This window comes from Manis pentadactyla, chromosome 3 (assembly GCF_030020395.1).
Source record: "Manis pentadactyla isolate mManPen7 chromosome 3, mManPen7.hap1, whole genome shotgun sequence".
Lineage (NCBI taxonomy): Eukaryota > Metazoa > Chordata > Mammalia > Pholidota > Manidae > Manis > Manis pentadactyla.
The window spans coordinates 191,169,069-191,195,459 of NC_080021.1; the positions used below are offsets into that span (position 1 = coordinate 191,169,069).

General features: G+C 38.6%; 1 protein-coding gene across 2 annotated transcripts in view; it reads left to right on the top strand.

Moving 5' to 3' along the window:
- Positions 1–26,002, top strand: part of TMEFF1 (transmembrane protein with EGF like and two follistatin like domains 1) — a 93,022-nt gene extending 67,020 nt beyond the window's left edge. Inside the window, exons 8-10 of one of the 2 annotated variants that reach the window (XM_036888428.2) lie at positions 12,558–12,681; positions 20,323–20,481; positions 24,890–26,002. In XM_036888428.2, the coding sequence (XP_036744323.1) occupies positions 12,558–12,681; positions 20,323–20,481; positions 24,890–24,974 (368 nt within the window). In that variant the 3' untranslated portion in view covers positions 24,975–26,002. Of the gene's footprint in view, positions 1–12,557; positions 12,682–15,796; positions 16,269–20,322; positions 20,482–24,889 lie in introns of those variants that run through there. The other variant, XM_057498890.1, reaches the window with a different exon arrangement.
- Positions 26,003–26,391: the final 389 nt, after the last annotated feature.

Sequence of the window (26,391 nt, forward strand, 5' to 3'; positions counted from 1 at the left end):
TAAATAGTTATTAATAATATTAACTAAAATAGCTGAGATTCTTCTCAAAGTACTCTCATATATGCTTTTTTTAAGTTGAAATTTTTATTGAGATAATTGTAGATTCCCATTAGTTGTAAGAAGTCATACAGAAAGATTCCTCTTACTAGCTTTTTGAAATCTTTACTTCTCTAGAAAATACTATTAACACGTGCCCTCTGTGTGCAGGTCTTTGACTCTTGTTCATTCCGCCTGAAACTCTTCTGTGACTAATATTCATCATTTAAGTGTCAGTTTAGAAGTCATTTCCCTTTGGGAAATATTCCTTGACCCTTAAATCTAGGGAAAGTGCTTCTCTTAAACACTCTTCTATCCAAGCACTTAACCTCCTCTAATTTTAATTGTCCTTTTTACTCATCCGTATCCCTCTGTAGGCTCTGAGTTCTGTAAGGACAGGAGATTGTATCTATCATGTTCACTTTTTTATCCCTAACACTCTGGCATACATATGTCTGGCACATATGTATGTGCTCCGTTGTTATCAATAGAATGGATACAGCTTAAAGATACTGTAGAATTTACTTGTATGAATTCATACACATAGTAAAGGTCAGAGCAGAGATTGGATTCCAGGTACATGACCTCAAGTCCAAGGGTCTTTCACTCCTTGTTTTCATATCCATTATTCCATTTGATTCTTACAACTACTCTGAGAGGTAAGGACCAGTGGGAGCGTGAGGCTCAATGAGGTTATATCTAGTGAACTGATGGAAGCCTAGATCTTCAGACTCCTAAATCGGGACTGCGATATAATTGCTCTTTTACATGCTCTTCTTCTATGCATTTGTTTGGTTATACTAATGGACAGTTTTCTTTTTAGATGTGTGATCTCCCTTTTATGTCTAATTTCTAAAAAATACATAAAAAAAAAATAATAGTGCCTATCTCATAGCTTCATAAAAATTAAATAATGTATTTCAAGTGCTTAGAACACTTAGAAATATTCATAAGTGCTCGATAAGTGGTAGCTGTTATTACCATATGCTAGTATTTTAAAATACTGCATAAAGCCCATAGACCAGTGGAACAGAGTAGAGAGTCCAGATATAAACTCAAGCATATATGGTCAATTAATATATGATAAAGGAGCCATGGATATACAATGGGGAAATGACAGCCTCTTCAACAGCTGGCGTTGGCAAAACTGGACAGCTACATGTAAGAGAATGAAACTGGATCACTGTCTAACCCCGTACACAAAAGTAAACTCAAAATGGATCAAAGACCTGAATGTAAGTCATGAAACCATAAAACTCTTAGAAAAAAATACAGGCAAAAATCTCTTGGACATTGGACATAAACATGAGCAACTTCTTTATGAACATATCTCCTCAGGCAAGGGAAACAGAAGCAAAAATGAACAAGTGGGACTATATCAAACTAAAAAGCTTCTGTACAACAAAGGATACCATCAGTAGAACAAAAAGACATCCTACAGTGTGGGAGAATATATTCATAAATGACATATCTGATAAGGGGTTGACATCCAAATTATATAAAGAGCTCATGCACCTCAGCAAACAAAAAGCACATAACACAATTAAAAAATGGGCAAAGGAGCTGAACAGTTCTCCAAAGAAGAAAGTCAGATGGCCAGCAGGCACATGAAAAGATGCTCCACATTGCTAATCATCAGAGAAATGCAAATTAAAACCACAGTGAGATATCACCTCATACCAGCTAGGATGGCCACCATCCAAAAGACAAACAACAACAAATGGTGGCAAGAATGTGGAGAAAGGGGAACTCTCCTACTCTGCTGGTGGGAATGTAAATTAGTTCAGCCATTGTGGAAAGCAGTATGGAGGTTCCTCAAAAAACTAAAACTAGAACTACCATTTGACCCAGGAATTCCACTCCTAGGGATTTACCAAGAGAATGCAGCAGCCCAGTTTGAAAAAGACAGATGCACCCCTATGTTTATCGCAGCACTATTTACAATAGCCAAGAAATGGAAGCAACCTAAGTGTCCATCAGTAGATGAATGGATAAAGAAGATTTGGTACATATACACAATGGAATATTATTCAGCCATAAGAAGAAAACAAATCCTACCATTTGCAACAACATGGATGGAACTAGAGGGTATTATGCTCAGTGAAATAAGCCAGGAGGAGAAAGACAAGTACCAAATGATTTCACTCATCTATGGAGTATAAGAACAAAGAAAAACTGAAGGAACAAAACAGCAGCAGACTCACAGAACCCAAGAATGGACTAACAGTTACCAAGGGGAAAGGGAGTGGGAAGGGTGGGTGGGAAGGGAGGAATAAGGGGGAAAATGGGACATTATGATTAGCACACATAATGTAGGGGGTGGACACCGGAAAGGCAGTGTATACAGAGAAGAGAAGTAATGATTCTAAAGCATCTTACTATGATGCTGATGGACAGTGACTGTGAAGGGGTATGTGGGGGGGGGACTTGTTAATGGGGGGAGTCTAGTAACCATAATGTTGTTCAAGTAATTGTACATTAATGATATCAAAATTAAAAAATTTTAAAAAAATACTGCATAAAGGTATTGGAGGACAAGCGTGAATTTGAAGACAAGTGGAACCTTGGTAATCTTGAACCAAGGAATTTGTATAGAGTTGTGAACATGAAATCCAAGTTGTGCAAGAGTTAAGAAGTTTTCTGATAGTAATGAATAGAAGTCAAAAGGTAACTATCTTGTATTTTTTCCCCACTTTAATGTTCTTGTTCTCACAAGCATTTATAGGAGGCCTTTAGTAAGTATTTGTGTCCCCCATACACAATCAAGACTGGGCAGACAGGCAGAGCCCTAGAGCTGGGTGCTTCAAGTGGAAAGCAGGTCATGGCATCGGCAGGCAGCTGGAAGAACTGGAAGCCAGTGCTCAGTAATGAAGGTCTTCCGGAGGTGAGCTCTTGGAGAAGAGCACTCAGGAAGTGGAGCATCTGAATGTCTGGCATGCTGGCTGAATTAGTGCTTTTCTTGGGCTGTTGGAAAATGTGTGGTAAATATTGAAACTGCAGTGTTAGAATCTTTGTTGTGGATGATGAAGTCATAAAGGATCTGATGGTTGAGCATGAGGTGTGTGGGAGAAGGGTATGCAACATTAAAAAAACTTGGTTACAGAACATTTCAAACATACATAAACAGAATGATATAATGAACTTTTATGTACTCGGTACCCACCTTCAGCAGTTATTGGCACCTGTCATTCTTGTTTTGGCTGCATAACTCCACCTATTTAATCATCATTCTTATTTTACAGGTGGTTTTTTTTTTGGCATAATTTACATATACTGAAATCCAGAAATGTCAGCCAATCTTGACAGATGGAGTCACTCCTATGTACACTATACCTAATTGCTATCTAACATTTCCATCTACCCAGGAAGTTCTTTTGTGATGTGTGATGTTTCAGTGTGGCTAGTTTTATCCAAAGATATTGTCATAAAGCCTAAAATCTAACCATAACACTTGTTTATTACCCAGACATTCTCATTTCATTGCTGCTGAGCTTAACTTCACCCAGTCTTAGACCTTGTTTTTTCAATAGTCTCTGCTTCTGCTGACCAGGGATACCAGAGACATTGATATTGTTGTTTCTATTCCTTGCTGACTGCTGTTTATATATTTTAACACAGCTCTTTTTTTAAATAGTCTTGGTAAAATTGCCTCATTAAAAGGCAAGACTGAGCCAGGTGCTAAAATCCTCGAAGCAAGCCTGACAGTGTGTTGTGAAATGTGATAGAGTCGTCACAAGGATGGTCACTGGGAAATGAGTGGAATGCTGACTGGAGGTGACAGGTGGTGAACACAGCAGGGCAGGTGGAGAGAAATGGGTGGTAGGAAGGAGTGTGATCTAAGTCTATCAGGAAGAGGAAGGGTACTTTCTAAGGGAATAGCTGAGGAGGTGAATACATTTATTCACATAGAAAAGGTATCTCACTGTGGGCAGGGAGGAAAGGCTAGGAAAAGGAGTGAGGGTTGGTATGGAAAACAACAGGATTTTAGAGAGAGAGAGCGGGAGGTGTTGGAGGGGAGATGATTTTTTGTTGGGACCGAGGAGACTGGGGTTAGGGAAGGGTCTGTGGAGGGGTATGTAAGTGATGAAACTTGGGATGGAGGGCTGTATAGGGGAAGCAAGAAAGTACACTGACTTTTTAAATAACTGTAGGGATTTGTAGAATAATGAGCCCCAGAGATACTGATGTAGTACTGATGTAGTTGTTGTGGCCTCAGTGGTTGACCTTCCTGGTGCATGTCTTGGTTGTTAATAGCAGCTTCTCATGCTGTATTTGGACTGCACATCGGTGCACCAGGGTGGACAGTCAGTGGAACACGCCTTTGCAGATAAGCCATCTGGTGCTGGTTTTTCTTATAGCATCATCACTTGGAACCACACTCTCCTTTGTGTTTGAAAACACTGCCGCTCGTACTGGGTTTGTTTCTGAATGCCTCTGTGGGTGGAAGGAGCCACTGGGTGACCCAGTATACATTATATTGCACACACACACACACACACACACACATTGTTCAGGGACTAGCAGTTGCAGCTGTTGTTCATGGAGCGTGTCGTCACTTGCCTGAGGGCATTGTTCAGACAGGGCCATCATGTGCCCACTGCTTACTGTGTGAGGCTACATCTCTGCTATGGTTTCCAAAACTGTGCTTTATTATATCTTTAAAGCCTTTTTCTTTCCTTTTTTAAGTTATCCGATTTACATGGCCTAAAGAGCAGGTACTTGGATGTTGCACTTCTATCTACTCCCTATACATCTCCCAGGGTGAGCATGGTGAAATAATAGTGTGACAACTAAGAGCTTGCTCTCTGGAGTCAGACTGGGTCTACACTTACAGGCTGTGTGGCCTGATTTCTCTGAGCCTCAATGTTGAGGCAGTGATGCCTACTTCTTAGGACTACTATGAATATTAATGCTGTATCACTGAGTTCCTTGTCAATGTTATGATGGGGATTGTTAATACCTTTGTTTTCTAGTTTCATTGTTGGTAGCCTGGATTTGCTCACCATTGGTGAGTCGGCCTGTCTATGGCAGGTTTAACCTGGGTCGTGAGTGACACCAGTAAGATACTTATCCAGTCAGCAGCTACTAATCGAGTACCCTCTTATGTGCCAGATGCTTTCACTTACTTGTTTTAAACCTCATCACAACCATGTTATCCCCATTTTGCAGATGAAGCTGCAACTGTGAGAGTTTGTGGCTCATTGTAGGATGGCAGAGCAAGGACCAGAATTCAGACTTTCTGCCCATGTGCCCTGATGCTGTTTAACCTTGTATTACAGCCATTTCAGAATTCTGTTCTGCTCCCTTGCTTGCTTTCTTAATTTCCTTCAGAAATTTAATCTTCTCTCAGCTATCACCTTGGTGAACATTTGTTTTCTAGCTTTAATCTTTCTCTAAGCACTAGTTCCATATATTCAGTTACCTAGTGGGTCTTTGTACTAATTTTATTTGTATTGCCAGTGCCTGGAACATAATAGGTATTTAATAAATACTTTTGAATGACTGGATGTCTACATTTGAAGTCAGCTTGACTGTATTCTCTCCACTGAACCTCTTATTTAGGCTGACATTTAGAGTAATTTTTTTTCCAATTTTAAAAAATTGAGGTGAAATATATATAACAAAATTTACCATCTTAACCATTTTTAAGAGTACAGCTCAGTGGTATTAAGTACATTCATGGTGTTGTGCAGCTATCACCACCATCCATTTCCAGAACTCTTTGCATCTTGTGTAATGGAACTATATCCACTAACGAACCCTCCACTTGCCCCTCCCCTCAGCCCTGGCTGTGTTGTTTCTATGATTCTGATGAAGTACCCATGTAAGTGGGATCATACAGTATTTCTCTTTCTTGATTGGTATATTTCAACTAACATCATGTCCTCAGGGTTCATCCATGTTGTAGCATGCATCAGAATTTCCTTTTTAAGGCTGAATAATACTCCACTGTATGTGTATAACACATTGTGTTTACCCTATGTGTGGATGCTTAGGCTGTTTGCACATTTCAGCTATTGTGAATACTGCTGCTGTGAATATGGGTATATAGCTATCTCTTCAAGACCCTGCTTTCAGTTCCTTTGGATAAACACCTCAGAAGTGAAATTGCTGAATCATATGGTAATTTTGTTTTTAATGTTTTGAGGAACCACTTTTTGTACTGTTGTCCATGGTGGCTATACCATTATACATTCTCACCAACTGTGCACAAGGGTTCCAATTTCTGTATGTCCTTGCCAAAACTTGCTACTTTCTGGTTTTTGGGTAGTAGTCTGTTGAATACCTTTTCATATGCTTATGACCATGTGTATAACTTTTTTAGAGTAGAGTCATTTTACATAATTCTGTATTAAGATCATCTTCAATAAAGAGGACAGTTCTGTTCTACTAAATGCTTGAATGAACCAGGGTTTGTGCTGGGCACAAGTCTTAAAAGATGGTTGTTGTGAACTATCTAAAGGATAGGACTGGAGAAGTTTGACCTTAAGAAGAAAACTTTGTGGGCAGTGGGTTAGGGGATGAATAGATATGGGGAAATTACACAGAATTAGATAGTTTATTCAACATAAGGAAAACTTGATAATACTGGAATTAACTGTATTATGTTGAATTCTTTGTTTTTTTAAGTGGAAACAGGATCTTGGGGTTACAACTAAAGGGATTCCTTCATTACACCAGCTGGCCTCCAAGTACCCTTTCAGATCTGAGATTCTGATTTACTTTCCAAAGCATCTTCAAGCCATATTTATTTTTTCTGTATTTTTAATATCTATTTGAATTACATAATAAACTCCTAATGGTCACCTGATCATCCTAGCACCCCTGCCCCTTTATCTTGCATGCTCATACCTAATTAACTTTTTAAAAAAAATTTTGGTATCATTAATCTACAATTACATGAAGAACATTATGTTTACTAGGCTTCCCCCTTCACCAAGTCCCCCCCACATACCCCTTCACAGTCACTGTCCATCAGCATAGTAAGATGCTGTAAAATCACTACTTGTCTTCTCTGTGTTGTAGAGTGCACCCCGTGCCTCCCCCCACATTATACATGCTAGTTGTAATGCTCCCTTTCTTTTTCCAGCCCTTAACCCTCCCTTCCCACCTATCCTCCCCAGTCCCTTTCCCTTTGGTAACTGTTAGTCCATTTGTGAGTTCTGTGATTCGGCTGCTGTTTTGTTCCTTCAGTTTTTCTTTGCTCTTATACTCCACATATGAGTGAAATCATTTGGTATTTGTCTTTCTCCACCTGGCTTATTTCACTGAGCATAATACCCTCTAGCTCCATCCATGTTGTTGCAAATGGTAGGATTTGTTTTCTTCTTATGGCTGAATAATATTCCATTGTGTATATGTACCACATCTTCTTTATCCATTCATCTACTGATGGACACTTAGGTTGCTTCCATTTCTTGGCTATTGTAAATAGTGCTGTGATAAATAAAGGGGTGCATCGGTCTTTTTCAAAGTGGGCTGCTGCATTCTCTTGGTAAATTCCTAGGAGTGGAATTCCTGGGTCAAATGGTATTTCTATTTTAAGCATTTTGAGGAACCTCCATACTGCTTTCCACAATGGTTGAACTGATTTGCATTCTCACCAGGAGTGTAGGAGGGTTCCCCTTTCTCCATATCCTTGCCAACATTTGTTGTTTGTCTTTTGGATGGTGGCAATCCTTACTGGTGTGAGATGATATCTCATTGTGGTTTTAATTTGCATTTCTCTGATGACAAGCGATGTGGAGCATCTTTTCATGTGTCTGTTGGCCATCTGAATTTCTTCTTTGGAGAACTGTCTGTTCAGCTTCTCTGCCCATTCTTTAATTGGATTATTTGTTTTTCATTTGTTGGGGTGTGTGAGCTCTTTATATATTTTGGATGTTAGCCCTTTATTGGATCTGTCATTTATGAATATATTCTCCCATACTGTAGGATACCTTTTTGTTCTGTTGATGGTGTCCTTTGTTGTACAGAAGCTTTTCAGCTTGATATAGTCCCACCTGATCATTTTTGCTTTTGTTTCCCTTGCCCGGGGAGATATGTTCATGAAGAAGTCACTCATGTTTATGTCCATGAGATTTTTGCCTGTATTTTTTTTCTAAGAGTTTTATGGTTTCATGACTTACATTCAGGTCTTTGATCCATTTCGAATTTACTTTTGTGTATGGGGTTAGACAGTGATCCAGTTTCATTCTCTTACATGTAGCTGTCCAGTTTTGCCAGCACCTTCTGTTGAAGAGACTGTCATTTCCCCATTGTATGTCCATGGCCCCTTTATCGAATATTAGTTGACCATATATGTTTGGGTTAATGTTTGGAGTCTCTATTCTGTTCCATTGGTCTGTGGCTCTGTTCTTGTGCCAGTACCAAATTGTCTTGATTACTGTGGCTTTGTAGTAGAGCTTGAAGTTGGGGAGTGAGATCCCCCCAACTTTATTCTTCCTTCTCAGGATTGCTTTGGCTATTCGGGGTCTTTGGTGGTTCCATATGAATTTTTGAACTATTTATTCCAGTTCGTTGAAGAATGCTGTTGGTAATTTGATAGGGATTGCATCACATCTGTATATTGCTTTGGGCAGGATGGCCATTTTGACGATATTAATTCTTCCTAGCCAGGAGCATGGAATGAGTTTCCATTTGTTAGTGTCCTCTTTAGTTTCTCTTAAGAATGTCTAGTAGTTTTCAGGGTATAAGGTCTTTCACTTCCTTGGTTAGGTTTATTCCTAGGTATTTTATTCTTTTTAATGCTATTGTGAATGGAATTGTTTTCCCCAATTAACTTGTTAACATCTTTTTGAGATATTATTTATGTACCATTAAGTTCACCTGTTTGAAGTATGCAATTCAGGTGGTTAAAAAAATATATATTTAGAGTTGTAGAAGCATCACATTGTAATCTAATATTAGACCATTTTCATTGCCCCAAAAAGGCACCTCATACCCATAGTCACTCCTTATTCTCCCTAAACACCATCCTCCAAGGTAATCACTGTCATTTATGTAACATGGCTTTCAGTCTGTTGCTTTTCATCTAGGAGGCCTATAGTACCTTCCTTGTCTGTATGCTTAAGAAAACATTTCTTACCTGGAGTTCAAATTTTTCTGTAATGTGATTTCAGTTTATTTTTCCAACTTTGATGTGCTCCCCTTCCCAGTGTGAATATACAGCCCTTGCTAAGTTCTTCTACTTCTCGTCCTTGAGAGCCCTGGGTGCATTATGCCTTCCTTTTGGCTTCTAGCAGTCCTGTGTCTAAATCTGTCTATGCTTTGAGATCTAAGCTGAGTCCTGCCCTTTTTATGAATCCTTCCCTGAGTAATTTCACCTGCAACTAGTTCTCCTTTGAACTTGAACTTCCATAGCATCTAGTACTGTAAAGCTTTCTTTTGACATTTAATTGTAAAACTGTTTTGTGGGATCCCTTCCCTTGTGTTGTTCAGCTTTTGTATGTTTATATTGATTCCCTAAACTGATTATAATCTTCTTAAGGGCAGGGACCAGGTATGCCTTTTCTTTATGTCTTCTGTAGCTTCATTGAGCACATGGCTATGCGCAGAAATAGTATGTAAGTGTAATGGAATGAATGGTGTTGACATTGAGCAGAGTGCTAAATTTAAACTCTAATAGCCACAGACTTCAAAGTGTTGGTGGACATGTCCATGTTTATATGGCTTTGCTTAGTCTACAGCTGGATGCCATGTCCTTTCTTTAATTCATTTAGTAAAGGCTATTGGTAAATGCTATACTTTGTTAATTTCTTGAAACCCTGTTCTTTAGGTACCTTTTCTTATTGCTGTGGTGTAGTGGAATTGTCTGCTAGTTTTTAGCTCTGCATTACTCTTGAAATTTCCTGCTGTTTCTAGGACCTCCTTATGGCAGATTATACCATAGCCTCTGTATACCTATATGGTCCTATTTTTATGTACATTGTAGGACTTTATTGTTATAGGTTGGTACATACCCTCAGACTCTATAGTCCCAGTATTATGCGCTCCATGGTGTATCATGTTCTGAGAAGTTGCAGGGTGATGAGTGCTGTGGGAGACAGTTGCATTCCTCAAGTCACTTATGGCTTGGTTGTGATCATGGAACAGCACTTTTAGTTTGAAACCAAAGGAAGAAAAGTACTATGGTCTAAATGTTAGGAGTAATACAGAAATGAATAATACAAATGTGTAGATTCTCAAGGAGCTCACAGTCTCATGGTAGAGACTGATTTAACAAACCTCAAATAATTATGAGATAATATCATGAGTACGGTAGTAGAGAAGTGGGTGCTTAGGATTATAGCAGCCCAGAGGAGGTCTTGATATATTTTGCCACAACAGAATTATAGTTTGGGAGCTCGTGGAGACCTTGTAAGCCTTTTGAAGACAGGATGTGTCTTAATATTTGTCTATCCCCAGCACCTACCAGAGTGCTTGGCATGTGGAAGGTGATCAGTAAATGATAAATGAGTAAGTCATCTATTCTGTGTTGCCATATGTAGTAGTAGCTACTAGCTGCATGTGGCTAGGGAGTACTTGAAATGTGGCTCGCTGGTCTTGAGATGTGCTGTGAGTGTAAAGTGCTCACTGGAATTTTGGAGACATTTAGGAAAAGCAAGTGTAAAATATCACAATTTTTTTACATTTGTTATATGTTGAAATGATATTTATTTGCTATATTAGGTTAAATAAAATACATGATTAAAATTACCCTTTTTTTACTTTTTCAAAATATGCTACTAGAAAATAAAAATATTATATATATATCTTATATTATGCTTCTTTTGGACAATGCTGATCTCATTCAACTTCCTTAGAGGGAAGTGATTTGACCAAAGTCACAAAATAGTAGAGATACCCTTAATATTGAGAATTTACATGTTGGACCTCACCTTCTAGTTCACCTCTTTGTTTAGGCATAAATCAGTACAATAAACACATAAATTTTGAGGCAAAATGGCATCAGTTTGGTCTTGCCAGGGGATGACATATCTTTCTACTCTAGTTAACATGTAACTTAATAGAGCTTAATAATCACTAAAAATGTTTCCTTTTAAAAGTAAATTTTGATCTCCAGAAAATCTGCATTTTCAGTTCTTGATTTCTTCACACTTGGCACCTCTGTTCCCACTTCCTTGCTCTCCCCCTTCCCATACATAGCCATATATACAACCACATATATACTCCTGTTCCATTCCTTAGTTTGTTTCCATTAACATTCTTCAAATTATATTAACACCTTTACTTATATTTTGGGGAGATAAGCCATTGCTGTTACATGATGTGCTATATAGATAGCTGGTTATTTTCGTGGCCTAGTACATGCATTAATTATCTCACATTATCCTCGCAAAACCACATGGAGTAGAGGTCCTATTATGATCCTAGCTTTGTAGATATGAAATCTCAGACTTAGGAAGGGTATTATGCTCAGCGTCACACAGCTAATAATGCACAGAATCTGTGAGCTGAAACTGTAAGAAACCTGTGGAAGCCTGGGAATTTTCCCTACACCTGGACAGGTCTTTAAATATTGGGGAACTCTGGGTCTGTAGAGCTGAGGATTAATGTATTAGTGTATATGCCAGAAAGATCAGTAAAAAAGAAATCCATTCCAAAATGTGTGGGTATGAAAACGATTATGTGCATATGTAAATATATAAGAGAGAGAGAGGAATAGAAAAAGAATAAATGCATGAATCTGATTGATTTTGAAGACTAGGTCCCCGTGTCTTCATCTTCCTGTCCCTGTCTGTCTTTCCTTCCTCTTTTCCCATTTCTGACAGTGGAATTACTCACCACACTACCATTTTCTTCAGTTCCATTCAAGTCAGTATTCCAAAGTCTGAGCAGAGGTTCATCAACATGTTTACAATAGTTCTCTTTGGATAGAGGGATCTCAGGTGATTGTAAATTTCTTTTTTTATTTGTTTCCTATATTATTTGAAGTTTTTAAAACAACATATGCTAAGAAAAACTGTATGAAGAAAACATTAAAGATATTTTCACTTGGAAAGAAGTCAATATGCTTGATATGCTTTCATTCCAAATATAAACCTTCCACCATAGAATTTCAGAGTCTCATAACTTGCCCTCTGCCATCCCGGTGTTCTTTGGCCCCGGTTTTGTAGCCCCCAGGTGAAGGAGTAGCGCAGCCAGTTCTCCAAAAGCTAATGTTGTGTACACCGTCTCTCTGTCACTGAGCTGAGTCTTCTTCTAGAAGAAGCATTTATTTCTTTAGCAAAGATATGTAGCTGTTTATTCAGTTGGTTTTGGAAGATTGTTTTTAGACAGTAATTCATAGTAGTCACATCCTGCAAATATTTTTAAATGCTTTGATTCTAAACAGTCTGTCTGCTGTGTTTGTGACATTAATGTAACCTTGGCTCTTATCCAGCCTCCTATCTAATTAATTTTCCTTTCCAAATTACACAGCACAGGGTGCATATATGTGTTGTCTCAGAAGCTTTGAAAAGTCTGTATTTTTCAATTTGCTTTCCACTATTTATTGAACTGATTTATGTTCTTTTAAGATGCTAGTGATCAAAGAGAAGATGTTTATATTGGAAACCACATGCCTTGTCCTGAAAACCTCAATGGTTACTGCATCCATGGAAAATGTGAATTCATCTATTCTACTCAGAAGGCTTCTTGTAGGTAAGTTAGTAACTCCTGATCAGAGGTGAGAAACTTTCCATCAGTGATTACTGCTCTCTCAAAGGTGGACTAAATATTGTCAAAACGTAGTATTTATTTGCAGTTTTGAGTCAAAAAATAAATTATCAGCATCATTTGGAAAAAATTGGAAAGTAATACACAAAAACAGATACTGTATTAGTGTTTTAAAGAGTATGGACTTAAGATTTTTTAATATTATGTTATATATATTTTAATATAAAAAATATGCCATATCCTAACACTATTTTGGTTTTTTGGCAATCTGTCACAAGGTGGTTGAGGGATTAAAGAATGTGTTAAGAACAGGGAACATGTAACTCAAAATATATACTCAAATTAAAATTTTTAAAATAAAGGGATAGGGATGTAGAACCACATATAAAGTAAGAGGTGGAAATGGAAAGGGTTTAAATCTTCCAAATGTCTGATTCCAGAGAGGTTATGTTACTTGGTTCAAGGTCAGCAGCAGCAAAACTAGCTTTCAGATTTCACGATATTCAGCCTAAGGATCTCAGGGCTTTTGCTGTGTCTGTGTCAGTCTCCCAGTAATGACTTGCTGCTCATCCTTACCTCCGGTTGGTCCAGTTAGCCAGGTAATAGTCCCACAGACAAGGGGAGCTTGCTGTCCTTCTGTTCACTCCTGCTTCTTACAGTTTGGCCAGAATCCTTGTTTTCCTTTCTTAGTCTAAACATGGAGAAACATACTTTCCTTTTGTTCTGTAACCTAGAAACACATTAAATCTTTCTCTCCTAAAAGTAAAAGAAAGCAATTTGAAATCAGGTCTCCTGGTCCCTTTACTCCTTTACCTCCCTTCTCCTGACTTACTTTCCTCCTCACCTGCTTTAAAACAACAAAATGAAACACTATGAACTGTTACTTCTAAATAATTCTTTGTTGAATCACTGTGTTGTACACCTGAAACTAATGTAATGTAATACTGTTGTCAATTACCCTTCAATAAAAAAACAAACAAACAAACAAACAAACAAAAAAACTAAATAATTCTTTGTTAAGCCTTTGGCTTCTTCCTGATTGAAAGTTGTCCTTGTCTTGGAAGGAACTAGCTCTCCTTACCCCCACCACCTCTGTTTCCTGACCATTAAAAAAAAATGCAGCTGTACAAAAGAGCACATGCCAATTAAAAAAAAATTGTACAGTGAATTTCCATATTTGTCCCACAGTGGGGTACATATCTTGATGGAAGTTCAGACTGTGTTGTCCTCTGAGGAGGGGGCATCTTTCAAGATACCTAAAAGTGAGGGATGAGAGAGGATGGTGTCCTGATAATAAAATGACACCAAGTCACTCTGTGGTATTTTACTAATTGACGGTAAAAAGATTGAATTGTATGGTGGTTTAAGGCTTTGGAATCAGGTATACCACATGGGCCAATTATTGGCTGTACCCTTTGGAAGTTACTTAATATTTTTAAGCCTCATTTTCCTCATTTCTAAAATTATAATAGTACCCATCTCCTACTTTTATTAAGAGTAAATGAGATACTATATGCAAAGTGCTTAGGACAATACCTCTACACAGTATGTGTTTAATAAACAGTGATTGATATTACTAGACTGTAACTGCCATTAGGTTAGGCACTCTGTTTTGCTAACCACTATCTTCCCAGTGCGCCGAACCAGCCCAGTAGGTAGTCAGTAGATATGTTCTGAAGGACATGTGATGATGATCAACTTTTCCCTTTTCTCCAGACCAGAGGTGTTTCCTAAATGCTTAAAGAATCTCTACACACTTACAACTCCTAAAATGTGGTTGATCTTTTTTTGTCTAAGCATTTACAGTGTCTACAAGAATCCAGCTATAACATCACAGGAGCTTCCAGAATGGGTGGGGGTGTTTGTGTAGCAGTAACTAGTAGGGATGAACAATCTTTAGCCAGTCCTATTATTAGGTTAAAATATTCTAGCTTTATCCTACCACTAATGTGTGTGTTTATTTATTGCTTCTTTGTACCAAATTCTCTCTGGCATTGGGGTCTCCAATTCAGATATGGCAGGGATCCAGGGATCTTGTGGTAAAAAAAAAATACAGTATGGTGGAAGAGACTGACAAGTGATAAATTAAAATATAATATGAAAAATATGCTCTCATTCATAGGTATAAACGAGATGATTTGGTACTAAAGACAAGGCATTGAGCCTGAAGGGGGTGGGGAACAGGTCCTACAGGAACATTTGTTTCATTCCAGGAGCTTGTCCTTTATTTTAAAGGCAGTGAGGTGCCACCTAAGAATTTAAGTAAGAAAGATGTGGTCAGATCTGAAGACCATCCTGGAGGCTTTGTGCAAAATGTGTTAGAAGACTGAAAGTCAGGAGAAGACAGTGTAGTAGTAAGAAATGAAATAAAGAGCCTGAAATAAAGGAACTGTAGTGGGACCAAGATAAGTAGATGAATTGCAAAAATAAGATGGTTGAATCCATAGGTTTTGGTGACCAGCTGGGTATGAGGATGGGGGTTGGTGGGGGGTCATGGGAAGGAAGAATCAGGAGAGTCTGCTGGGTTTCTGGCTGAGGCAGAATCGAGTGGGGAAAGAGAATGGAAAGAGGGAGGAGGTTTGGGGGAAATGGATGTATTTGGTTTAATACGGTTGGTCTCAGGTGCCTGGGAGCTATCTTTTAAGAGTGTCTAGCAGACCCCTGACTGTATGTTGGTTTTAGGACTCACGAGAGAGACACAGGTTAAAGATGTATGGCTGGGAGCCATTCCGCCTCTAGCACATCCCTTCTTGTTCCTACCCAGCAGTCCTTCTCCCTGACTAGGTCTCCATTTTATTGATGTCACCTTTTCAGGGTCCCTCACCTGCTGCATGTCCTCGTCCCCTCCTCACTCAGGTTAAATTCCATGGTCCATCCCTGTAGTCTGTCTCTTGCTTCATCATGCTCATTCGACAAAACTAGAATCCTGGTCATTCCAGCTTCCCACCTGCTGCGTACCTGTGCCACACAGCTGAACATGGCTGTTGTCAAAAGGCACACTGCTGGGTTACTTGTCTCACTGATGTTTATACTCCAGGTGGGCCCTACATGCCATGAGGCGTCAATCTGTAACCGCAGTCCATTCAGTCTTCTCTCCTAGATGCCTGCTTTATAATCATCCTTCCTTTCGGATTGCCAGTACCCCCTCTCATCCTCACTCTAGGCTGATGATCTTGTTTCCAAGTTCACTGAGAAAGTTGAAGCAATATGAAGAGAACCTTCAGACTTCACTGTCACCTACCCGCAGTTTCCCCCCTTTTTCTCCATATCATTTATCCTTGTATATTTTAAATATGTATTTGTAAGTACAATTTTATTTCTTTCTTGTTCTCACTCCTACCAGCTACTGTTCCATTTCTCTCCTTTCCTTTGGAGAAGAACTCAAAAGAGTTGTCTGTAGTCTTTTTCAATTCCTCACTTTTCCCATGTCTTTTGAACCCACTCCACTAAGCTTTGCCCCCAACACTTCACTGAGATTCTTCTTGTTACTAAACTCAGTGGTCAGTTCTTAGTCTTAAATTACTTTTGAATGACCAGTAGCATTTGACACAGTTGCTCCCTCCCTCCGGTGTGTAGTTGTTCTTCACTTGGCCCCAGGGACTACCTACCCTCTCTCTTGGCTTTCTCCGACCTCCTGGCCGTTTGCTTTGTTCTTCTTGGTTGGGCTCCTCTTTTGCTCGCTGTCCTTCCGATGTTGGCAGGAACGGTCTAGTCCTGGTTCTCCACCTTAGTGATTCCGTCCAGGCTCAGAACTTCACGTGACACATGCTGATGACTCTTAATGTACATAAACCCCACACCTCTTCTCTCCTTGAGACTCATAGATCCCTCTCCTTCCTTGATATTTTCACGTAGATGTTTGACACTTTAAGCTCAGCAGGACCTAAGTGAATCTCCTGATCTGTTTCCCCTCCCCTAAGCCTGTTCCACCTTCAGCCTTCCCCATCTCAGCTGATGCCAACTCCATCTTTTCATTGGCTCAGACAAAACACTCCAATACATCTTTGACTTTTCTCTCTCTCTCATATCCAGGCAGGTGGGAAATTCTGAGCATTATTTCAGATTATACCCAGAGTTTGATTATTCCTCACCGTTGCCACTGCATTTCCAGGTCCAGGCCACCCTTTTTCCTCTCTGGCATTATTGCAGTAGCCTCCCTGATTGCACTCTATAGTCCATATTCAACACAGCAGCCAGACTGAGACTTTTTAAATAAAAAGTCAGTCCATGTCATTCCTCTGCTAAACCCCCTCCAGGGGCTCCTCCATCTTACTGAGCAGGAGCCCTGCATGGTTTGGCCCCTTCTCTTTCCTGGGTTGGTCCCCTGCTTCCCTCCCTCTTGCCCACTCCACTGCCACCATGATCGCGGTTCCCTGGGGACACAGGCCCTCGTGCTCCACCCACCCAGGATCTTCTCACTGCTGTCCCTTTGCCTGGTGTGCTCTCTTCCCAGTTGTCCACATGGAAGAGCCTCTCACCTCCTTCACATCTTAACTCACATGTCACCTTCTTATGAAGCCTACCCTGACCACCTTATTTAAAGTTGTAGTCTTCTGTTCCTGGTCCCCCTACCTGGCACTTGTAATTTCTCTTAACTGTGTGTCTTCTCATCTCTTCATGTAGTACATGTCACCATCCAGCCTGACCATGTAATTTACTTCTCATGTTTGTGGACCCTCCCTCCCCTGGCTAGAGGGTAAACAGGCCAGGTTCTTGATCTGCATTGCTCCTTGATGTTTCCCAAATGCCCACCACAGTACTTGGCATATGTCAGGTGCTCAGTAAACATGTAAACTGGATGAGTGGGTGCATCTGCACATGAGGCCGTGGGAGTGAATGAGATACTATGGAGGGAGAGTGGGATGAAGAACCAAACACCTGGATCTGCCTTTAGTCAATAACAGAAGAAGTTAACACTCCAGATATTTGGAGAGTCTAACCTAAAAGTCATTTGCAGAAAATGATATCCACAGAAATTTTCTGAATATTATATGGCCCAAACATTCTTTTTGATATTTGTATTTTAATCTTTGGATTAAGCTAAACCATCAGAGGGCTTCCTCTGTAGGACCTTGTTATAGCTCCTATGGAACTGTTTCTATTTTATTGAGCTTTGACTTTTGGCCATTAGCCTACCATGAAAGACATTATTTAAAAAATCCTAGTAGACTTCATCACATGACCAAACTTATTGCAGCTGCCTTGTCGAGGTTGATGTTCTCTGTAATGGAAAGTGCCCTCTTTAAATGAGGACCAATGAGGTAAAGTTCTCTTTGAGTTATGAACAATAGTAACTGTTTCTTTTGAACACCTGGTTTGATTTTATTTTGTGGAGATGTTTTTTTTGTCAGTGACCTTACTACTTTCTTTCATTCTTTCTCATTTCTTACTTTCAGTAGTCCAGTAGTTTTTAGTATATTCATAGAGTTTAATCTGATATTCAATCACCAGTCAATTTGAGCACATTTCATCATCTCAAGAAGAAATCTTTAGCTATTACTCCCTAATCTCCCCATTCTGCCCTGCCTTAGACAACCACTTGCCTGTTTTGTCTCTGTAGATTTGCCTATTGTGGACATTCCCTGTAAGAGGACTCCTATAATATATGGCCTTCAGTGTCTGGCTTCTTTTGCTTAGCATAATGTTTTCCAGGTTTATTCATGTTGTAACATATATCAGTACATTGTTCCTTTATGTGCCTGAATAAAATTCCATTTAATGGATAATACCACATTTAAAAAAATTCAAATTCACTTACCAGTAATAAATATTTGGATTGTTTCTACTTTTTTGGCTGCCCTGAAAATTGGTTGCAAGATTTTGTGTGGACATGAGTTTGAATCTTACCTGGGTAAATGCCTAGTCATGGAATTGCTGGGCTGAATGGTAACTCTGGGTTTAACTTTTTGAGGAACTGTCAGACTTTTCAAAAGTGGCTGTAGTTTTATGCTTCCTACTTGCTGACACTTGTTATTATGTGACTTTGATTCTGGCCATCCTACTGGGTATAAAGTGGTATTTTATTATAGTTTTGATTTGCATTTTCATGATACCTGGTGATTTTAGTATCTTTTATGTGCTTATTTGCCATTTGAATATTTTGTTTGGAAAAATGTCTATTCAGATCTCTTGCCCATTTTGTAGTTTTTTTTCTTTTTGTTAATGAGTTTTAATAGTTTTTAAAAATATATTCTAGATTTAGTAGTTATCAGATATATAATTTGCAAACATTTTTTCCCATTCTGTGGGTTATCTGTTCACTTTCTTGATAATGTCCTTATGCACAAAAGACTTTGATTTAGTTCGGTTGAACTTCTGTTGTTGCTTGTGCTTTTGGTGTCCTATGTAAGAAATCATTGCCTCATCTAAGTACATGAAGATGTACTTTTTTTCCCCCTGAGTTTTGTAACTTCAGCTCTTACATTTAGGTCTCTGATCCATTTTGAGTTAAATTTTGTATATGTTTTGAGGCAAAGCTTCCACTTCATTCCTTTGCATGTGGATGTTTAGTTGTTCCAGGACTATTTGTTGAAGAGACTTTTTCCCATTGGATTGTCCTAGACACACTCCTGTCAAAAATCGTTGGCCATAGATGTATGGGTGTATTTCTGGGCTCTCATTTCTATTCCATGATCTGTTTATTTGCCTTACTATTTTTTTTTTTTTGTCTGCTAGGAAGCTTAGAGCCCAATGAGCAACCTTCTGGCAGGTGTCTAGGAACCTCAGGGATGGGGTTGGTGGACTCACATCATCCCTGGCTTCCCCTGTTAACCAAATCCCAGGTTTCTTTGTTGTTATGTATGCTTTATTAAAATATCTTTTTTTTGTAATGAAGTGTGACACATTAAAAGCAGTATCCTTACACTTCAGATGTTTTACTAATCAGTTCTAACTGAAAACTGGCTAATTTATACATTTCACTAGTGTCAGCTGAAAAATGTGAATTTTCTGATATCTCAAATGTTTCCCCAGCTGGTGTCGTTGCTTTTAATTTGAATTCAGATTAATTTCTTAGATTAGCACCTACTTGACTGCTTGGCTCTGTTTCTGTCATTAATAACTTATTTTCATTTCCCCTCTGCATCTTAAATGACTATATTATGTACACTGAAAAGTGTCTTGAATATAATTTGGTGCTGTGTTCAGAGAACTGTAAATGTTTAGACCTGTTTATTCAATAATCCCATTTCCAAGTATCTAAGCTAAGGAGTAATACTAAATATAAGAAAAATGCACACTCACCAAAATTTTTATCATACCTAATTCATAATTGTGAAAAATGTAAAATAACTCATGTCTTAGAGTGAGGAATAGGTAAATTAGCTCTACTGTAGCTACTGAATGGAATATTATATATGTTTTTAAATTACACTAATAAAAACTACTAAATAACTTTAAAATTAATGTGAGGTAATAACAGGTGAAAGAAGCAGTGTGTGAAACAGACATATCAAAAGAGTATAAAGAAATACACAAATGGTTTTTTTTTTTGAGTTGGTAGGAGAGTGCCTGATTTGCGATTCCTGCTTAAATGTATCATTCTTTTGTGTGTCTCGATTTTAAAATCTAGAACTATTGAAATTTGCAGTTCTCAACATAATCCTTTTTTTTTTTCCTTCCCTTCAGGTGTGAATCTGGCTATACTGGACAGCACTGTGAAAAGACAGACTTTAGTATTCTTTATGTAGTGCCAAGTAGGCAAAAGCTCACTCATGTTCTTATTGCAGCTATTATTGGAGCTGTACAGATCGCCATTATAGTAGCAATTGTCATGTGCATAACAAGGTTGGTAATGATCTTGGAAATGCCAACTTTAAATTAGAGGTGGGTGGTTGTTAAAGAAGAATCTTGAAGCACACTCAAATGACAGGGGCTTTAAGTCCTCCAGTTTATTAGGAAAAAGTCCTCGGATCAGTTCCCTAGGGTTTCCATGTAGGCATGATCTCTTCCTATTTTGCTTCTTTAGAGTAATAGACAAGAACTCATTCTCACAGTTACAGGTATATCTGGGCTGCAGGCAGAAGAAGCATGGCAATATTTAACAGCATGAGGAATTTAGGAATCTTAGAACTGTGTGCCAATTCTAAGCACTCCACTCTGGGCGATAATTGTAATGCAGAATGGTTTACACGTGCACAGAAGAGCCATGCAGAAATTTTTTTAGCCCTGCAGAACTGCAAGGTGTTTTATGCCTAATAATACCCTTTATCCATAGTAAATATAATAAGGAAGAAGTCAGAGGTTAAAGAATACTGTGTTTCTTATTATATCATTGTCTTAATACTACTTTATTTTCTGGAATAGTCATAAGTAATAAACTGTAGAATTCTCTGTCATAGCTAAAACCATTAGAGTTTGTCATAACTAAACACCAAAGTGATGGACATATTTGCAGTGCAACTTGTTTAAAGTGGGTGTTTTCCAAGCTGAATGGAGATACATAAGTCAGAATTAAGTTGGACCTAAGAAAGTCAAAGCAGATCAAGTTCATATTGTCTTTATGTTTCCAAGTCTCTATCTTTTCTTCTGGCTTCCCTCTTTCTACCCTTAAGGTTTAGTTGAAGGTTTAGTTTGGAAGTCCCATATACTTTTCTGCATTATTCTGGGCTGAGGATTGGAGCACATTAAGTCCAGATATTGGCAGGCCAAAATGGATTTATGGCTCTTCTGTCCAAGGTCTGGATAAAAGCCAGACCTTAAGTACTCTCAGCCATCTGGAGCTGAAATGATAAATCTAGAGGTAATAAAAAAAAAAAAGCTCTCTCCATAACAGATATTTTTCATAAAATTTAGGCAGTAAAGTCAGTAGAATTTTTTTCCCCATAGAATGGATAATGTGCCCTTAAGCAAGACTACTGAGTATAAAATTGTGCAGTAGATTAAAGTAGGGACATAATGATATAAAAAATAATGACAACAGAAAGAGAAGATAGAAAAATAAAATCATGTAAGAGCAGGGCTGCCTGTGGCCATTTAATATAGGCTTAGAGGTTAAGTGATTTATCCAACTGTGGTTATCCAGCTAGTGAGTGAAAGTGCTGGGATTTGGGTTCATGCTGCCTAATTCTCATCGACTTTCCCCTGACCCTTCAAGAGGAGGGTCCATGTTCAGTCATCTTGGGAAATATATTTGCCAAGTATGACCATAGCATAGGAGCAAGGTTTCAACTTCATTTCGTTGTGGTTCAGTTTTTGAACGGGGGAGACACTTGGTATGAACCATTTTTTCAGAGCATTAATGTGAATGTCATTTGCAGAATTCACTGGAGGAGAGAAAATGTGAGGTTGGGGGAGATCATTTAGGACATTATTATAGAGTAAAGCAGGAGTGGAGTAACAAATGACTGGGAAGGTGAAAAAAAGAAAGGAGTTAAAAAATAAGGGAAAATTTTGAGGCCAGATGATAATGCCTTCTTTAAGAAAATCAGAGGACGTTAGAGTCAGTGGGAAGCTGACTTAGAGGAGGGAGGAAGCGGAAGCCCTGGGCTCGGAAGTACCTTACTCAAGGCCATCGAGATAGTTAAGCCCTTTTACAATTCTTACCACCCTTCTATTCTGCTCTGGGCTTCTGATCTCAGCGTGCCATAATCCTCAACTACTAAATTAAAATTATCTGGCAGAAGATATGGAAGCAACCTAAATGTCCATCAGTAGGTGAATGGATAAAGAAGATGTGGTACATATACACAATGGAATATTACTCAGCTATAAGAAAAAAACAGATCCTACCATTTGCAACAACATGAATGGAGCTAGAGGGTATTATGCTCGGTGAAATAAGCCAGGCAGAGAAAGACAAGTACCAAGGGAGTATAAGAAAAAAGGGAAACTGAAGGAACAAAACAGCAGCAGAATCACAGAACCCAAGAATGGACTAACAGTTACCAAAGGGAAAGGGACTGGGGAGGATGGGTGGGAAGGGAGGGACAAGGGTGGGGAAAAAGAAAGGGGGCATTACGATTAGCATGTATAGTGCGTGGGGGGCACGGGGAGGGCTGCACAACACAGAGAAGACAAGTAGTGATTTTACAGCTTCTTACTACGCTGATGGACAGTGACTGTGAAGGGGTATGTGGGGGGGACTTGGTGAACATAATGTCTTTCGTGTAATTGTAGATTAATGATACCAAAAAAAAAATTTATCTGACAGGTAGTTTTCAAGGTAGTACCCTCCAGTTTATACCCCCAATCCCTTTGCTGCCTTCACAGACATTTAGACGTCACAGAGTATTTTTTTTTCAAATGTTATGATATATTGTTAAATGAAAAAAAAGGTTAAAAATAGTATATACAGTGTGATTCTAATTTTAGTTTCCATATATATATATAATTAAGTTATCATTGATACACAATCTTATGAAGGTTTCACATGAGCAACGTGTGGTTACTACATTTCCCCCTATTATCAAGTCTCCCCTACATTCCACATTACAGTCACTGTCCATCTGCATGATAAGATGCTATAGAGTCACTACTTGTCTTCTTTGTGCTATACTGCCTTCCCCCTGCCCTCCCTACATTATGTGTGCTGTTGGTAATACCTCTTAGTCACCTTCTCCCTACCTTCCTGCTCACCCTCCTCATCCCCTTTCCCTTTGGTAACCACTGGTCCCTTCTTGGGGTCACCACAGTGTATTTTTAACTGTGTTATAGTGTGTTCACTGCCCACTGTCTCTATGACTGAAGGGTCATCTCACTGAATGTATCATAGGTCTTCCTGGTAGTCTTTTGTTGGTGGTATTTTCTCCCCTTTAATGTCCCTCTCTCTCAGATTTAGAATATTGTAATTATGTCCTCAGAATTATATCCATTGAATTATTAAGGAGTGCCTCTCCCACACAGTCCACTGTGGGACAGCTGTTCCGCTTATCCCACAGTGGCTGTTTCCATGTGAGGAATCTTCCTTTAAAAGGATGTTTCCATTGACCGACTTACCAAGAGTGCATGAGTAAGATTTTCTTTTATGCCTGGAATCTTCTTTCGTGGTTTTAGACTTAGAGAGTGACAGACTGTTAGGGACCCTGAAATATCATCCTCACCAAATCCCCTTATTTTATAGATGAAGAACCGTGTCCCTGGGAAGTTGAAACTTTCCCAAGGTCATGGGAGGTAGTGACAGTCAAGGTCATGGGGGTGTGAGACCTCTCTGTCAGTTTCCCATTTATGAAATAGAGATGATTCCAGCATTGTCTACCTCCAAGTGTTTTTATGAGTATTGGTGAGATAAAATTTGTGAAAAGCAGTACATAAAATGGAAGTGTTACCATCAAGGCTTTTAAGCCAAGGCAAGACAGTGCTCTCTGAAGCTGAATGAAAACATGGAACTTTTGAGTAGTACACTCATCGTTGCAAGACTTTCCATCAGATTACAAATTCTTGCAGGTGGAGATTTTTGAGGTGAGCCCAGCTCTTAATATTTATATAGAAAGAAGAGGTTGTGTAGCTAGTTTCTGGCAGAGCCCTAACTCAAAATCACCAGAATTCATCCCCGTCCCTTGTGCACATTGTGTAGCACAGCACCTCATGCATTGTACAAGCTCATGTTTGCATTCTAGTGGCCAGACACAAAAGCAGTCACAACACAGTGAGGGTTCTTCCGCCGTGGAGAAACAACTTGTGATAATATGAGGGCACAGTCATGGGATAGCCCTTGTTCCCACCATGGCATTTTTTAGTGGTTTCTCTGGTTTGCCCGAACACAGTGTAGAGTGACTTCTGAGTCGTTGTCTGAAATCTCTAGACTTTTCCTCTGGTTTCAGATCTGTGGTTAATAAGCATACTTTTTCCTGATTTCTTCTTCATCTAAACTGTCCTTGTTATTTTGGGGGTGTCAAAGCCCAGGGTAAAGACATAGGCCAGGACCCTTTCTGCCCTCACAGGTTTATATGTTATCAGTCAGTGTGGCTGGGGAACTGTGAGGCCAGAGGCAAGGTGAGATTTGTCTCAGGGATGCACATGCAGCAGTAGAGACTTGATGAACACACCTAACCCTCTCACCTCCCAGTTTTGTAGGGAGTTAGCAGTCTGAAATGTTGGTCCTCACCATGTCTTGCATCAAGGAGCATCCTGTCTCCCTTTCATGTGATCACATCACATGCAGGATGGCTTTATGTGTGAAATGTGTGCTACTTTGGAAACATTTGAAAGATTCTAAACAAAATGACATTTTTCTTTTCTTTTTTTAACTCAACAGAAAATGCCCTAAAAACAACAGAGGTCGACGACAGAAGCAAAACCTCGGTCATTTTACTTCAGATACATCATCCAGAATGGTTTAAACTGAGGAGGACTTTTATATGTACACTGACCATGTGATGTACATTTATTATGTCTTTTTTTAAAGAATGGAAATATTTATTTCAGAGGCCTTATTTTTGGACATTTTTAGTGTAGTCCTGTTGGCTCGTATTTAGAATATTCAGCTACAGCAGTTTTGGACTGTTCAGTAGTCTTTGTTTTATGTTTTTAAATACAGAAATTGATTTCACAAATTTGTACCACATGGTAATTCTAAGACTTGTTCTTTACCCATGAAATGTAATATTTTTGCAAAGATGGACCACTTCACAAATGGTTATAAAGTCATACCCAGTTCTTTCACAATGACCACAGCAAATGATGAAGCATGAACTAAAGGTAAAGATGTTTACAGATTACTTTTCTTACAAAAAAAAAATTTAGAAGACACTGTGTTTAAATAGACATTTAAATGTTTTTGAGATTTAGTAACTGATTTTTTAGATACTGCCTATCGCATGAACTGTAAAGTTGTGTGTGTTAGATGTAAAACATTTATAAGATGTACGGGTTGGAATTTGATTATTCCTCTCTTTGAAAAAATAATTCTGATAATTTGAAAAAGTATCTGGTAGCAAGGATGGAACAGATCGCTGAAAAGTAGACTTAGATATTGTGGAAATAGTCTGTTTAATGAACAGACTGGAATAAAGCCTACTTTATCAGTTCAACTACTTTAATACACATTCATTTTTAAGAAAATATTTGTTTTAACATAAATAAACAAATTGTATCAGTGTTTGTGAATAAAATGCAAAAATGTTAATGATTGGTGCTTTCAAAGTGAGCTTAAAAATGATCTAAGACCTCTAGTCAAATTTGTCCTGTAGTAATAGCTATATAGATTATTGGTGTTTAAAGATCTGAAGTGTGAGTAGAATGTATTCAGCTGTTTAACATGTAGTTTAGATATTCAGAAGTATGCATGTAGAACTTAATATGTTCAAAATTAAATATTAATTTTAATATTTGGTTTGGAAAAGCATGTTATAATATAATGTTTTCACTATATGGCCTCTGGTGTGTTTATTTATTACATTTTTAATATTAATATGTTAGTACACTTAATATGTGAAATTAACAGAGAAGATTTTTCATTAAAAATTCCCCTTTGCTTTTACAAATACTGCTTGAAGTTATCTAAAGGCTAAAGCTTTACCCAAAATTTGGAGTTTACTTTTTTTTGATATTTTTGGCTTCTCAGCTTAATATTAATAACATGGTGGCTTTTGGGAACTTTTTTTTAAAAAGCTTTCCTCTTCTACCCACACAGTCTTATTTGAGTCCCTTAGTCAGTCACCAAGCATGCTTGGAATAGTACCCAGTGCTTTGCAAGGGTTCTTATTGCAGAACAGTCACATGTGGGTATTTGTAGTTATAAATACTTGACCAGTCTCC